The following is a 13,246-nucleotide window of genomic DNA, read 5'->3' on the forward strand; positions in this document are numbered from 1 at the left end:
ATATATATATATATATATATATATAAAATATAGTAACAGTGACATTGTGGGTGTGTTTGCAGAGGAGTGCACGTAAACATTACATCACCTTCCTTCCTTGCTTGCTTCCTTCCTTGGCAGTGGTGCTCCAGCTGTGCAGTCTGGTCTTGTTCCCCATCAAGTTCATCGAGGCAGTCAATCTGAGGGTGTACCATGAGTTCAACTGGGGCTTCGGCCTGGGATGGGGGTCCACCATCTTCTCCTTTGGAGGAGCCATCCTCTACTGCCTTAATTCCAAGAACTATGAAGACTACTATTAGAAGGTGCAAGACAGTTAGCAATGACAGCATCTTAACAGCATGTTCTCTTCCACATACCATCTCTATTCCTCTCTTAATGGAGCCCCAGCAGGTCGTACAGGTCCAATCTGGATCCAGTGACCCCCCATGAGGAGGAAAAGGTGGACTGGTTAACCAATCAGAGCCAAGGCGGCCCTAATCAGGAATTCACAGCTCCAGGGAGGACAAGGAAAAACAGAGCACACCCAAGGAAATGCTGCATTCCTTTTGGAACTTCTATTAACTCCTAAACGTCTTTGGAATAGCATTATTATTATTATTCAGCATTAAGTATTGAAAACAGCTCATGAAAGGATGGCAGATGATCATTGGATGCCTCACACGTCTCATGTGATGCCTGAAGGGTTTTTAGGGGTGAAGAATGCTGATTGTAGTTGTTGTAAGGTGTGTATTAGTGTACTTCGTATATAATAGAAATGTGCAGTGCATGAAGATCAAATAAAAAGTTAAAACAAAAAAACGTCCACACGCAATTTGGGGCGGAATTTTGGAACTATTACGACTGACTGCTGAGACAGGATGGTACCATTTATGTAGCATATCGCATACCTCACGGTCCCATGGGGGGATTTCACCCAAGAGGCCTATGAAGCAAAGAAACTGCGCTACACAGACCTGGCAGCAGATGCACAAGGAGGATGGAAGGCCAAGGTCTATCCAGCCCAAGTAGGAAGCAAGGAAGAAGGTTCTGTGGCTTCCTCTACCATCATGGACAGGCGCTGCGACAGACAATGACATTGCTCTCTGAAGCGGCTCAAGCGCAAGGACCCTTGCTCAAAGCAGAGGGGGGCACACCTGGGACACCAGGTGTTGTCGATGAGCTCTCGGGGGCGCCATGGTCCTATCATCCAAACACCAATGAAGGAGTGTGCCACCTGACGAGCCCCATGAAGTTTGAACCCCAACACACAAAGGCCAACACTTTTCCCCCCAGCGAGCGTCGCCTACCAGGGCAGCAGAGCCACCTCGCCCTGGCCGACGAGGCTCATCAGCACGCATGAGGAGCTATCACATGAATGTGTGCCACGTTGTGAGCTTGATGGGTTCAGTCTTTCTGCTCTTCCGGGACCTGCTATGAAGACCAGCTGGGAGACCACTGGGGGTGTCTTTCAAGCAGCACAAGACGACGAGAAAGCAATCGTCCCTGAGAATCGCAATCTCAACGTTCAGCAACGAAACTGCAGCATCATAACCGTAGGATGAATGTAATCCGTAGCAGCGCCGCTGCCGTGACAAGCATGAGGGATCCTGACTACGATACAACCTTCCAGCCGAGAATGGTCACGTCACGTAGAATCCGCTCCTTTATTAAGTACAGCAAGTTGAGGCATTCGCAGAGGAAACCATTTCATCACGTAATACAGGGTGACAGGATACGCATAAAAGTACCAGGAATATACTCCTATGCAAGTTTTTTAGTGTTCTTTTGTCAGCTCTTAAAGGAAAAGTGCACTTTTTTTTCCCATCCACAATCTTTATGTGAGACATCAACACGTCTTTCTCTTTTCTGTGCCTTCTAAAGATAGAATAACGGGTCAAAAGAGACAGCTCATGTCATGGAACACACCTATTCTGCCTATGAAAACACCTCCAAGAAGCTCCAACAAGGTTCAGTGGTTTTCTATCCATGCTGTGAGCATGTAGTAACAGGTACTTTCATCCTAACGTGGAATACTTGGGAGTACTTTGGGAACTTCCTTCCTGGGTGCATTGATTTCACATAGCAACATAGAAAGGAACGCAACACCTCAAAAACAAAAACACAGCTCCAATATGTAGCATTACCTTTGGCCAGTGCGTGGTGAAGCTAGTTTCTAGCACCTAGCTGGTGTGGTGTGGCGAGGTGTCACTATGCCAGGAAGGTAGTTCCTGGGCGTAACAATGTTAATAATCATATCAATTTTGCTGTAGCTTGGTTAATATGCAGCTGACGTAGAAATGGTGCTTTTTTCAGAAGGCTTTTTAGGTGGAATAGGTGTGTAGCAATACGTACATTCTCAGCTTTCTTTTTACTGTTTTTCTATCCTTAGAAGGCACAGAAAAGAGAAAGACGTGTATTCATGTCTCACATTAGGCAAAATTCCCCAAAAAAGTGCACTTTCCCTTGAACAGAGCTAAATACAGTGTAGAGTCTACATTTGCATTAGTCAGACCTTGCATACCTTCCATTATTCCACCGTCAGCCAGACAGAGAGAGAAATAAGATACCCTTCCTGAATTTGAGAGCAGGAATGGATGCAGTTGTGTAAACAGGGCAGTCAGTCTTTCTGCATGGAATGTTTGCAGGTAAACCACAACGCCTCCTACTCCATCCTCCACTTAATTTGACCTTTCTGATTCCCCGTGACACTCACTGCCAGAGTGGGAGCTTCTTAGTCTGTAATATATTAACCACTGGAGTCTCCAAGCCCCCCGGTGGGGGGAGAAGTTTTTAAAATCAAAGTGCACGGAAGTAGCAGATAAGAGCATGACGAGTGACCAGGGAGGGATGGTGGCTCTTCCTCAGCAGGTAAAAGGGTCTTAAATATTGATTGACAGGCGACATCCTCCAGACCCTCCCAGATTCTGGAGGGCTATCCAAGGACTGGTAAAGGGACGGGTCGTGTGGCGTTTGAAGCTCAAGTGTAGCGTGGCATTTCGCATTGTTCACAGCGGTTGAGCGCAGGGTGGTTGAGGAAGGTGCAGCTGTCACAGCTCCACTGAGCACCTTCAAAGTCCTCATCCCTCTGAGGCACTGCTGCTGGCTTGGAGCAATGGTCCCCGTCTAACACACAGACACACACACGCGTAAATAATTCATGTTTTCATTTACAAAAGCAGGGCTGCACAAGAAAAAAGGCAACCTTTAATCTACTTTCACTCTTATTATGTTTTACTTAACAAGCAAATGCTGCCATTTCACTCGAGGCCTCAGGCTGCACTCTTGTTCACGTGACGCCTTCCCCATCCTCCAGCCAGCCTCACTGGCTATCATTCATCAGCTCGCTGGAGGAGGGATCGCATTAATTACATGCTTCAGCGTTAATAGCTCTGCAAACTAAAAAAAATCTTCAACATTTGTTTTTCTCTGAAAGTAGGCTGTTTTTTCCCTGCAGAAAACCCATCTCATTGATCATAGCCAATCATCTATAAATAGGTGATGATACAGCTCAGATGGACAGCATACATGGATGTTTCATTTTTCATATTTATGTCTTTATGTCTCTGTGTAGGCTCTCAGTCGTACAGGAGTTGTCCATCGAGGGAAAGGCTTCTTGAGACATCATCTGTACTTCTGTGAAGAAGGTGTCGGACGTTTCGCTCCTCATCCGAAGAGCTTCGTCAGCGAACTAATAAGTGCTGGTAGCCTAGGCCTTAAATACAGTAAGAGTGGGCGGAATTGGTGTGCCAACACCCTCCTCCTATTGGTTCCTTACACTAAGCCTGGGCAGAGTTGTGGTCTAATCCTCTCCTGCCATTAGCACCTCCGATCAAAGGGGAGTGTAGCTCCCTGTAGTCGGGTATGAACGACTCTGATACTGGCTCGTTAGCATCTATTGTTCTGGCTCGACCCTGGCTTCACCTCATTTGCAAGACTAAGAGCTGTGGGTTTTGGTCTCAGTAACCTGCTGAACACAGGGTCCAAATTAAACCTCAAACCACCATTCCGATTCAATGATGGGTTCTGTTGTTTGACAAAAATAGCTTCCTTTACTCCTCTTTCAAACCATCTGTTTTCTTTGGCCAAAATCTTTACATCGCTGTCCTCAAAAGAGTGATTGGTTGCTTTAAGGTGTAGATGTACTGCTGATTGAGGACCACTAGAATTGTCCCTGTGATGTTGATAAAGCCTTTTTTGGAGCATTTGCTTAGTTTCCCCAATGTAGTGCTCTTTGCATTCCTCATCTTTACAGTGGATGGAATAGACCACTTTGCTCTGTTTTTGGTTTGGAGCCTCGTCTTTAGGATGCACTCATTTTTGTCTCAGGGTATTTACTGGTTTGAAATAGGTAGGAATTTTGTGTTGCCATAAGATCCTGTGGAGTTTTTCGGAGACCCCCGCTACATAAGGGACTACCACTCCTCTCCTTTTTGCTTCTGTGGGCTTTTGGGTTTCTTTCCCTACTCTCTTCTTTTGACATTTGTTAAAAGCCCACCGCGGGTACCCACAGGTTGAGAGCGCTCTCTGGACATGTTGTGTCTCCTTTTTCCTTCCCTCAGCACTAGTTGGTATTTGTTCCGCTCTATGTTGGAGGGTCCTAATAACCCCTAGTTTATGTCGTAGTGGATGGTTTGATTCAAAAAGCAGGTATTGGTCAGTGTGTGTGGCCTTTCTAAAGACCTCTGTAAGTAGCTGTCTGTCCTCTCCTATAATTACCTTGCAGTCTAAGAAGGCTAGTTGGTTCTCTTTAGTGTCCTCGCGAGTAAATTTGATATTGGTGTGCACCGCATTGATGTGATCTGTGAAAGACTGAATTTCTTGTTTTTTGATTATGACAAAGAGGAGCGAAACGTCCGACACCTTCTTCACAGAAGTACAGATGACGTCTCAAGAAGCCTTTGCCTTTATGTCTTTATGCTTCACTGATATGTTGTTTTGTCTAGCGCTGAGATGTTGTTGGGGAGTTCTTGAACACACCATAGTTGTGTGCTGTGACTGGCTACACTGGCGACGTCCTCTGATTCCATCAGTTCACAGATCATCTTATATTATTACACCTGGATTATGGCACCAGTGAAAAATGGCAATTGAAGAGAGAAGGTGAGGGTTTTGGAGCTGAATCAATGAGAACAAACAAACAAACACGTTCTTGCTGTTTCTTGCACTCCGTATAAGTGTGTGTTGATTTTAAAGATGTACATGTGATCGCTTAGCTCTCCATCGGTGGGGATGTGTGGACGCTGGGTCCAGCCGGGCAAGGTGCATGGCTGGTGCACATTTGAGGCCACCTACTGTACGGAGTTGGAACAACAAGCTACACAAAGAGTGCCATTATAATGTGTTAAAACATGAGTATGTGCCTGACGGAAGGCACTCTTCCTGTCCCTCATTTTGAATGTGTACCATGTAGGAATTTGGTTTTATTGCAAACCCATTTCTGTATGCCAACAAAAACACTGACAACTTGTAATCAAACATGCGTCAACGTTCACGTCACCTTTCCTTCCTGGTTTAGGCGGCACCACTGGGCCGGGCTGAATGTTGTCGTAGAAGTTGTTCATCGCCTGCGGGTCGAACTTCCCTGTGAATAAAGTAGATCTGTATGCACCGCACAACATGACAGCTTGAAATCATATAAGTGATCCGTCACCCCTTCGTGCTTCGTGTTTCACAGCTTCACTCCATCACGGCTTTTAAAAACATATTCATGAATAAATCATCACTGCTTTGTGGTTGAAGATAGAATTCATCAAAACATACGCTCATTTAAGCAAAATGTACGTATTTCTGGTCTAAATGAAGCATAATAAGGCTAACATGGCATTCAGAAGACACATTCAAAGACGTTGTGATATGTAGTATTCTACGCTGGTCACAAGGTGTCACTAATGTTACATTGATGAGACAATACCGTCCACAGGAAGTACTGCACTGTACAGAACAGAAGTAAAAAAGGAACAAGTTGAAAAAAACTCTTATTTCTCTAATGACGTCTACTCTATTGGGTAATAGGAGTGTAAAGATGACTATTGTGGTGTTATTTCATGTCTAGAGGGCTCTAATCTTGTTAAACATATTTAGAAGGTGGTAAACAGGTTTGCCATGTCTTATTTTCTCTTATGTCTTCTTCTATATTGGGTAATAGGAGTGTAAAGGTGACTATAAGGGTGTTATTTCATGTCTAGAGGGCTCTAATCATGTTAAAAAGCGTACTTAGAAGGTGGCAAACAGGTTTGCTATGCTCTAACTAGGAAAATATTCCATTAATAAATAAGGAATCCTACTTTGCAGAAATTCACTGATGACAGTGAATAAATGAGGGACTCATTTACTGACAGTCAGTCAACGTTTGTCTCATTTTAGTCAGCTGTTGCTTTACAGCTTCCGAGTGCTGCGGCTGACTTCTCCACCCTGGTGCGTACGAGAGCATGAAGGGTGTGGTGCTCTGGTCACTGACTAAGCAAGCAGTCACCCGTGGGTCAGACTAATTGCCGCTACGGATCATTGGGACACTTTAGAACGCCGCGTCTGCCCGAGGGTGGAGCTTTATCCATCACTGAGGACATGAGTGCCTGCTTCTGGGATTTTTTCTCTTCAAAGATCAATGCTTTCAAATGAATGTGAGTTATTGTTGCGTGCATTGTTTGTGTACCTCTGGACTGCAGTAGATCTGTCTCCTTCAGAGTGCAGTCGATATCAATCTGAAGCTGTCTGTTAAGGCTCCGCAATCGAGTCATCTCCTCAGGCTGCAGTGGATCATTCAAACACACCAGCCAAATATAAATATGTCCACCACAGCGAACATCAGACACAGCATTCAAATAAACACTGGCAGCATTCATGTACTCACTCTGGGTATAAAACTGGTAGAGTTGACCCTTCGAAAGCGTCTCTGCAAGGCATCGTATTCCATGTTGTTGACATCCGACTTCAACTGCTCCAGCTTCTGCCTCTCCATCAGCAGCTCCTTCAGAAGACGCTCCATCCTGGCCCGCTGGTGGAGCAGGAGAGCTGGAGGGACGCGGCACAATGGCGATGAAAAGTATGCGAGGTTACATGTTAGTAGCTGCAAGTATCTGGAATCATATCTAAAAAGCAGGGCTGTTGAGCGCTGATGTTAACGCATTAACCAACATTTTTGACGCGTGATTAACGTGCGCACGTCCTGTTTGACCCTTGGCTCACACCAATGTTTGAGGACACAGCAGTGGATGTGGAGCCACAAGCGGGAAGAAATATTGATGAGAAATGGAGAAAGACAAGGCTATTTTGATTGGTAAGTTTAGCTTCAAAGCCCTGGTAGATGGCTCTCACCACAAGACCAACGTTATTTTGATCTACTGTTGCTCTGAGCTGAGTGGTCACGGAGTACCTCGCCTGCCAGAGGGAAGAGAGAAGGTGCTGCTGGTATTTTTTATTGTCATTTATACAGTGGTACCTCAGCATATGAGTGTCCTGACTACTTGCTTTGCACTGCGATCTAAAATTTGGATTAGGAGCTGCTACTGTAGTTACTGGCAGGCATCGGACAGCTATCTGGAATGGATGTAAATAGCATTAGCAGCGCGCTAGCTAGTCAAAACCATACGTCCATTCTAGCCATCTAATTGATCTTATTATGTATTGTCTAAAAGTAATGTTTGGGGTGGGGTTAGGGTTTGCATGTTCTCCCCGTGTGTGCGTCCGTGGTTTCCTCCCACATTCCAAAAACATGCATGTTAAGTTCATTGAGACTCAATGAGGAAGATATAAAGGTGCTTGTGAATGCTTGTTTGTCAGGCTCCAGCATACCCCCCCGGAATAGAGACAGCTGGATGGATACATGAATGTTTGGTGTAGCTAATGAAAGGTCTGATGATGATGGACATATCAAACAGTGGTCTACCTTGAGTGTAGGCGTAGTCGTCGGAGCCTGAGCTGGAACGTCGGTGCGTCTTCTGAAACTGACTGGCTAAGTTCCCCGGCAGAGCGGAGATGGGCAGGATGGGCGGAGGGGCAGCGCTGTTCTCCCCCTGGTCGACTATGTTGAGAAGCGACTCGGCCTCCGCCACGGGAGGCGAGCTGGGTGGTCTCTGGGCCTGCCCTCCGGGGGACACTTTGATTTTAAAGGTGTACGCCGACTGGCCCGGCTGAGGCGAGGAGGGTGGCCGAGGCCGTACGGGACCCTGATGCAAGTACTTTCCCGGGTGGAAGGGGGTTGGTCCCGGAGCGCCGCTCATTGTGACCCCCCTGGAAGGGGAGCTGGGTGAGGGACTGGTGGCCATGTACAGGGTTCCCTGGGGGTGGGGCGTGTGCACGGGGGAGTTGCTGCAAGGCCGCGGTCCTTCCAGGGTAATCTCTAACTGGTTCTTGAGGGAGCTTTTTGAGTGGTAGGGCCTGTAGACGGGGGGCTGCTGTGGGGGTGGCTGCTGGTGATGGTAGGACATGCTCGGAAGGGTCGGTGAGTTAATGGGGAGGAAGACATATTGCTGGTGCTGGGAAGGCTGCTGAGGCTGCACCTGATGCTGGGGGGAACTGTAAGGGGAGCCAAAAGTGGGGGTGCTGTAGGGAGACTGCTGATGGTGATAGACAGGGGTGCCTGAGGAGGACCATGGTGATGGCTGGGGGCTCTGGGAGGGTGAGGGTCGCATATAAAGGGTGTTGGTGCTGTTAGCATAGTGCCCAGGAGGTATCTGCAACGCCTGGGGGGCACTGGGTATACTCTGCGAGAGCGTAACTGTGATAGGGTTCATGGTGTAGCGGGAGACGGGGGAGAACGTTGGGGACATACCCTGGATTGGCGGAGGAGTAGGAGTGCTTGCTGAACGGCTTTGTTCGTGCGTGAAAAAAGGATTGTAGCCTGCGGAGGGAGCCATGGCGGCAGGGGCTGACAGTGGCTCAGGGTAGTTGGGTCTCTGGGGGTCGATGTGGCTGTCACTCGTGCTGTGAACCAGGGAGCGTCCTCCTGCCGCCGCCGCCCCTCCGTTGGGCTTGCTTGCCTCTGAGCCCTGGTAGCCAAGGTTAATGTGTAGCATGTGATTCCGACTCAGGCGCCCCTCCTCTGGACTGTGATGGTACTCGCCGTAGAGGTATCTATTACTCTCCAGGGCCAGCAGGTGGCAGCAGAGCTCTAGGTTATTGTTGTTCTAAGAGAGAAAGGAACACTCTCAAACATAGAGTGGCAATGTTTACATCAATCTACCTCCCAATCCAAACAATCACAAGAAATGTTATTCATCTGGCACTACTGCCCTTCAATGGCTGCATGCAAGGGTTTTTAGTCACGTACACAATGTTTTGGCACTGTATATATATTTGTCTTTTATCAAGTTTGTACCATTTTTATTTGTATTTTAATTTGAACTGCAAAGGGAAAAACTAGCAGCATCACTTTAACCAATACTCTCCATCATGTGAAATACAATTGTCTCTGGATTCATGACTGTGTCACCAACAGGAAACACATTCAAATGACTTACTTATTTCACTTTCACGCACCCGCACATAAAGGACGCACCCGCACATAAAGGACGCACCCATGAAAACCCTAAAAATCCCAGGCCATAGTTCTAAGTGGGGAGGCCGGGTTGGGAATGAGGTCCTGCCCCAGGTGGAGGAGTTCAAGTATCTGGGGGTCTCGTTCACGAGTGAAGGAAGGTCGGAGTGTGAGGTGGACAGACGGATCGGCGCAGCGTCTGCAGTATTGCGGTTGCGCTACCGGACCGTCATGGTGAAGAGAGAGCTGACCCCTCCATCTATGTTCCCACCCTCACCAATGGTCATGACTGAAAGGAGATGGCAGATACAAGCAGCTGAAATGAGTTTCCTCCATAGGGTGGCTGGACTCACCCTAAGAGATAGGGGGAGGGGCTCACTCCCTTCACATGGAGAGGAGCCAGTTGAGGTGGCTCTGGCATCTAGTCCGGCCTCCCTGGTGAGGTGTTCCAGGCATGCCCGGCCGGGAGGAGGCCCCAGGGCGGACCTAGGACACGCTGGAGGCATTATGTCTCACAGCTGGCCTGGGAACGCTTTGATGTCCTGAACTGTTCAGCATGTTTACGTAATATCATAACTGAACTGTTCAGCAGGTTACTGAGACCAAAACCCACAGCTCTTAGTCTTGCAAATGAGGTGAAGCCAGGGCTGAGTCAGAACAATAGATGCTAACGAGCCAGTATCAGAGCCGTTCATACCCAATTCAGGGAGCGACACTTCCCTTTTATCGGAGGTGTTAACAGCAGGATAGGATTATACCACTACTCCGCCCAGGCTTAGTGTAAGGAACCAATAGTAGGAGGGTGTTGGCACACCAATTCCGCCCACTCTTACTGTATTTAAGGCCTAAGCTACCAGCATTTATTAGTTCGCTGACGAAGCTCTTCGGATGAGGAGCGAAACGTCCGACACCTTCTTCACAGAAGTACAGATGACGTCTCAAGAAGCCTTTTCCTCGATGGACAACTCCTGTACGACTGAGAGCCTACACAGATCCGTTATGTTATGTTATGAGGAAAAAGATCATTTTAGTGGCATAGTTGAAATACTAAAGAAAAAATACTTAAAAAAAAATAAAAATACATAAAGTTGAGAAAATTAGGTTGGGGAAAAATGGGACTAAAGTCATAATATTACCAGAAGAAAATATATGAAGATTATTTAAGAAGAAAGTTGAAATAGTGGGAACATTTGAAAAAAGCAACAGCAAAAATGGGAAAAAATGAGCGAAGTTCATACTAATCCTCTTTTTTCACCCATATGACAAAGCTGAGATGCAGTTTTCTTCTTGCAATATCCATAACTTGCTAGCATAGCTACATGTGTTGCTTTACAAAATATCAAAATGGCCCTTGCGCACCCCAACGGAAGAATGCCCCCCCCCGTGTGCCTCGTGCAGGACGGATGAATACAGAGTGCCTACTCAGCCACACTGAGGAAGAATAACATCACTTATTGCTTCGCTTTTTACACTTCATTATGTCTCCACCTACTTTTCAGCCCTGTTTTCAAACTTTATAGATGAGACCCCGTGAACGGAACTCAATCATAACCATCTGTACTGTGGGTGCAGATGATATACTCGTTCATGCTTTTAGGTGATTAAGCACGTACCTGCAGAAGGCATTGTGACACTACCCCTTCTGGGATCTCAGGGAAGCGCTGCTTGAGGTCCTGCAGGATGTGATCAAGCGGGGGTCCTCCATGCGCCATCCTGACCCAACACGCAGCCAAGCCAGTCAACGATCCCGTAGCCGCAGACACTGATATGACCTACGGAGTCTCATCCCCTAGGGAGGCTGCCATGGCGTACAAGACAGAATTTGCATGTCATTACGTGTGGCATGCAGAAATGATATTATGTAAACATGGATTGCAACACAAAACAAAACATACACAGCTATCTATATCACATCTATATATCACAATGATAATTAACGGTTCACATCTAATTACAATTGCCAAGGGCCAATAAAAAAAAAAACAGCTGCGGGCCAAATTGGCCCCAGGGCCGCACTTAGGACACCCTGAACTACGACATGCCACAGCTAGCTAGCCGGCTAGTTATGGGCATCAGCTAGCTTGTGTGTCACATGCACACAACTACACAAGTGGGCTGTGAAACTATCCCACGCACACGAACGTATTCTTGGACTATCCAGACAAGTCAAAGTGGCACATTTTAAAATCCATACGTAGGATTATCCCACTTGGTCCAGTCTCCGTTGCTAATGCTAACCTTAGCTTGTTGCTGTTTGTGTTGCTCAGCTGTCAAACGCTCCGATGTTGATAGACTGGCTAAGCTAAAATGCTAACGCCGAGCCCGGCCAAGCGCTAGCTCCTGACAACGTCATGAAAACATACCATTTTTTTTTTAAAGCGCGTCTCTCGTGTGTCGAAACATGTCTGATTTCCGAGCAGAGTCTCGGTGTCTCGGAAACGAGTGCGGCGGGTGTTGTCAAAGATTTGTGGAAGCAAAACTTGTAGTTTCACATTCCACTAGGCCCCTGCCGCTGAGCTGCATTGCATACGAGGAGACTGACCTATCGCGAGAATTCCTTTTTCCCGGACCAGGAAGTGGTTGAAAAAATGTCTGTGAACATGCACGCATGCGTGGTGGAAGCATTCCTGACAAGTAATTTGCAGCAACGTTAGCTTTTCTGAGATACGTTTGGATGATAAATTTGCATACACCATACCTCACGTTACTGTGTACCTTTAACCATCTGGCTTGGTTCACTTTCACTGTAAATTCAGCGTTTTTGTGACCAAAAATGGCCACGAACAGACTGAGACTTTTGTATAACTTTCACAGCAAAGTTGATTTTTTTTTTATTTGTTGCTGTCATAACTGCAAAATATCCGTTCTTTTTTTTTTTAAACCCGTCAAATACAAGTCTGCTCACACAATGTAAAATTTTGTACGGGTGGGGCAAAATTTGGTATCAAGGATGGATGGATGAATGAATCAATACCGTGAAATAAAAAAAATCATAATTAATATGACATTTATTCAAGAGTTAATATGAATGTATATAGTTTTTATAATATAAAATATTTATTATATCAATATATATATTCATATAATTTCATATTTATTATTTGCTTACACGTAAATGCATTTATAATTTACATTTTTTTTTAATAAAAAAAAATAGTGTATATTTTGTATGTTACATGCTGCATGTACACTACAGAACTTTTATGGTGGCTCTACTGCAGCTGAGGGAGACCTGTAGAGAAAAAGAAGAGATGATTCCTGTCCGTGATCCTGCAAGGTAAGCCTTGAAGGCCACACCTGTTCTCCCTTCCTCAGACAGCTGAGGAGGAGCCGTGCTGAATCATGACATTTCTTTCTCTGGCCCAGAAACAAACTACTGCAGTCTAACGCTCATATAAACACATGACTACAGATTGTGATGATGATGACGCTAGCTAATCGGTGTTGCGCTATGGCAGCTGAGCCCGTGTAGCTGTCCTTCCATTCTTGATGGTTTTCCACAGCTGCGTTGCTATTTCAAGCACAGCGTGTCCTTGCTGTCCCTCCTGCCACGCACCGCTCGGGACAGACGACGGCCAGCCAGACATTTCCAACGCAGAGGGGACATCCTCCCCAGGTGCGGAATGATCCCACTGGCTTTCTCAACTTTAGCCACACTCTTGGTTCCGCTGAATAATAAGGCTGTCAAATGATTACCAATTAATCACACTTTTCTAATGAATTAATCAAGATTAATCACCATTTGCAACTATGTGCCCATTTTTACTCTATTTTAGGAACAAAAAGATAACT

General features: G+C 46.2%; 2 protein-coding genes across 5 annotated transcripts in view; one reads left to right on the forward strand and one right to left on the reverse strand.

Annotated features, from left to right (window-relative positions):
- tmem47 (transmembrane protein 47) overlaps positions 1–3,683 on the forward strand; it is a 17,997-nt gene extending 14,314 nt beyond the window's left edge. Inside the window, exons 3-4 of one of the 4 annotated variants that reach the window (XM_054789173.1) lie at positions 121–302; positions 388–3,683. In XM_054789173.1, coding sequence (XP_054645148.1) covers positions 121–299 — 179 coding nt within the window. In that variant the 3' untranslated portion in view covers positions 300–302; positions 388–3,683. Of the gene's footprint in view, positions 1–120 lie in introns of all 4 variants that reach the window. The other 3 variants (XM_054789174.1, XM_054789171.1, XM_054789170.1) reach the window with 3 other exon arrangements.
- tab3 (TGF-beta activated kinase 1 (MAP3K7) binding protein 3) lies at positions 1,222–12,018 on the reverse strand. Its single transcript, XM_054789164.1, has 7 exons — positions 11,818–12,018; positions 11,068–11,252; positions 7,865–9,104; positions 6,830–6,990; positions 6,632–6,725; positions 5,477–5,560; positions 1,222–3,102 (listed from the first exon to the last, which is right to left on the reverse strand). The coding sequence occupies exons 2-7, from the start codon at positions 11,164–11,166 to the stop codon at positions 2,957–2,959; spliced, it is 1,824 nt and encodes a 607-aa protein (XP_054645139.1). The 5' UTR covers positions 11,167–11,252; positions 11,818–12,018; the 3' UTR covers positions 1,222–2,956.
- Positions 12,019–13,246: the final 1,228 nt, after the last annotated feature.

Source organism: Dunckerocampus dactyliophorus, chromosome 10, assembly GCF_027744805.1.
Source record: "Dunckerocampus dactyliophorus isolate RoL2022-P2 chromosome 10, RoL_Ddac_1.1, whole genome shotgun sequence".
Classification (NCBI taxonomy): Eukaryota; Metazoa; Chordata; class Actinopteri; order Syngnathiformes; family Syngnathidae; genus Dunckerocampus; species Dunckerocampus dactyliophorus.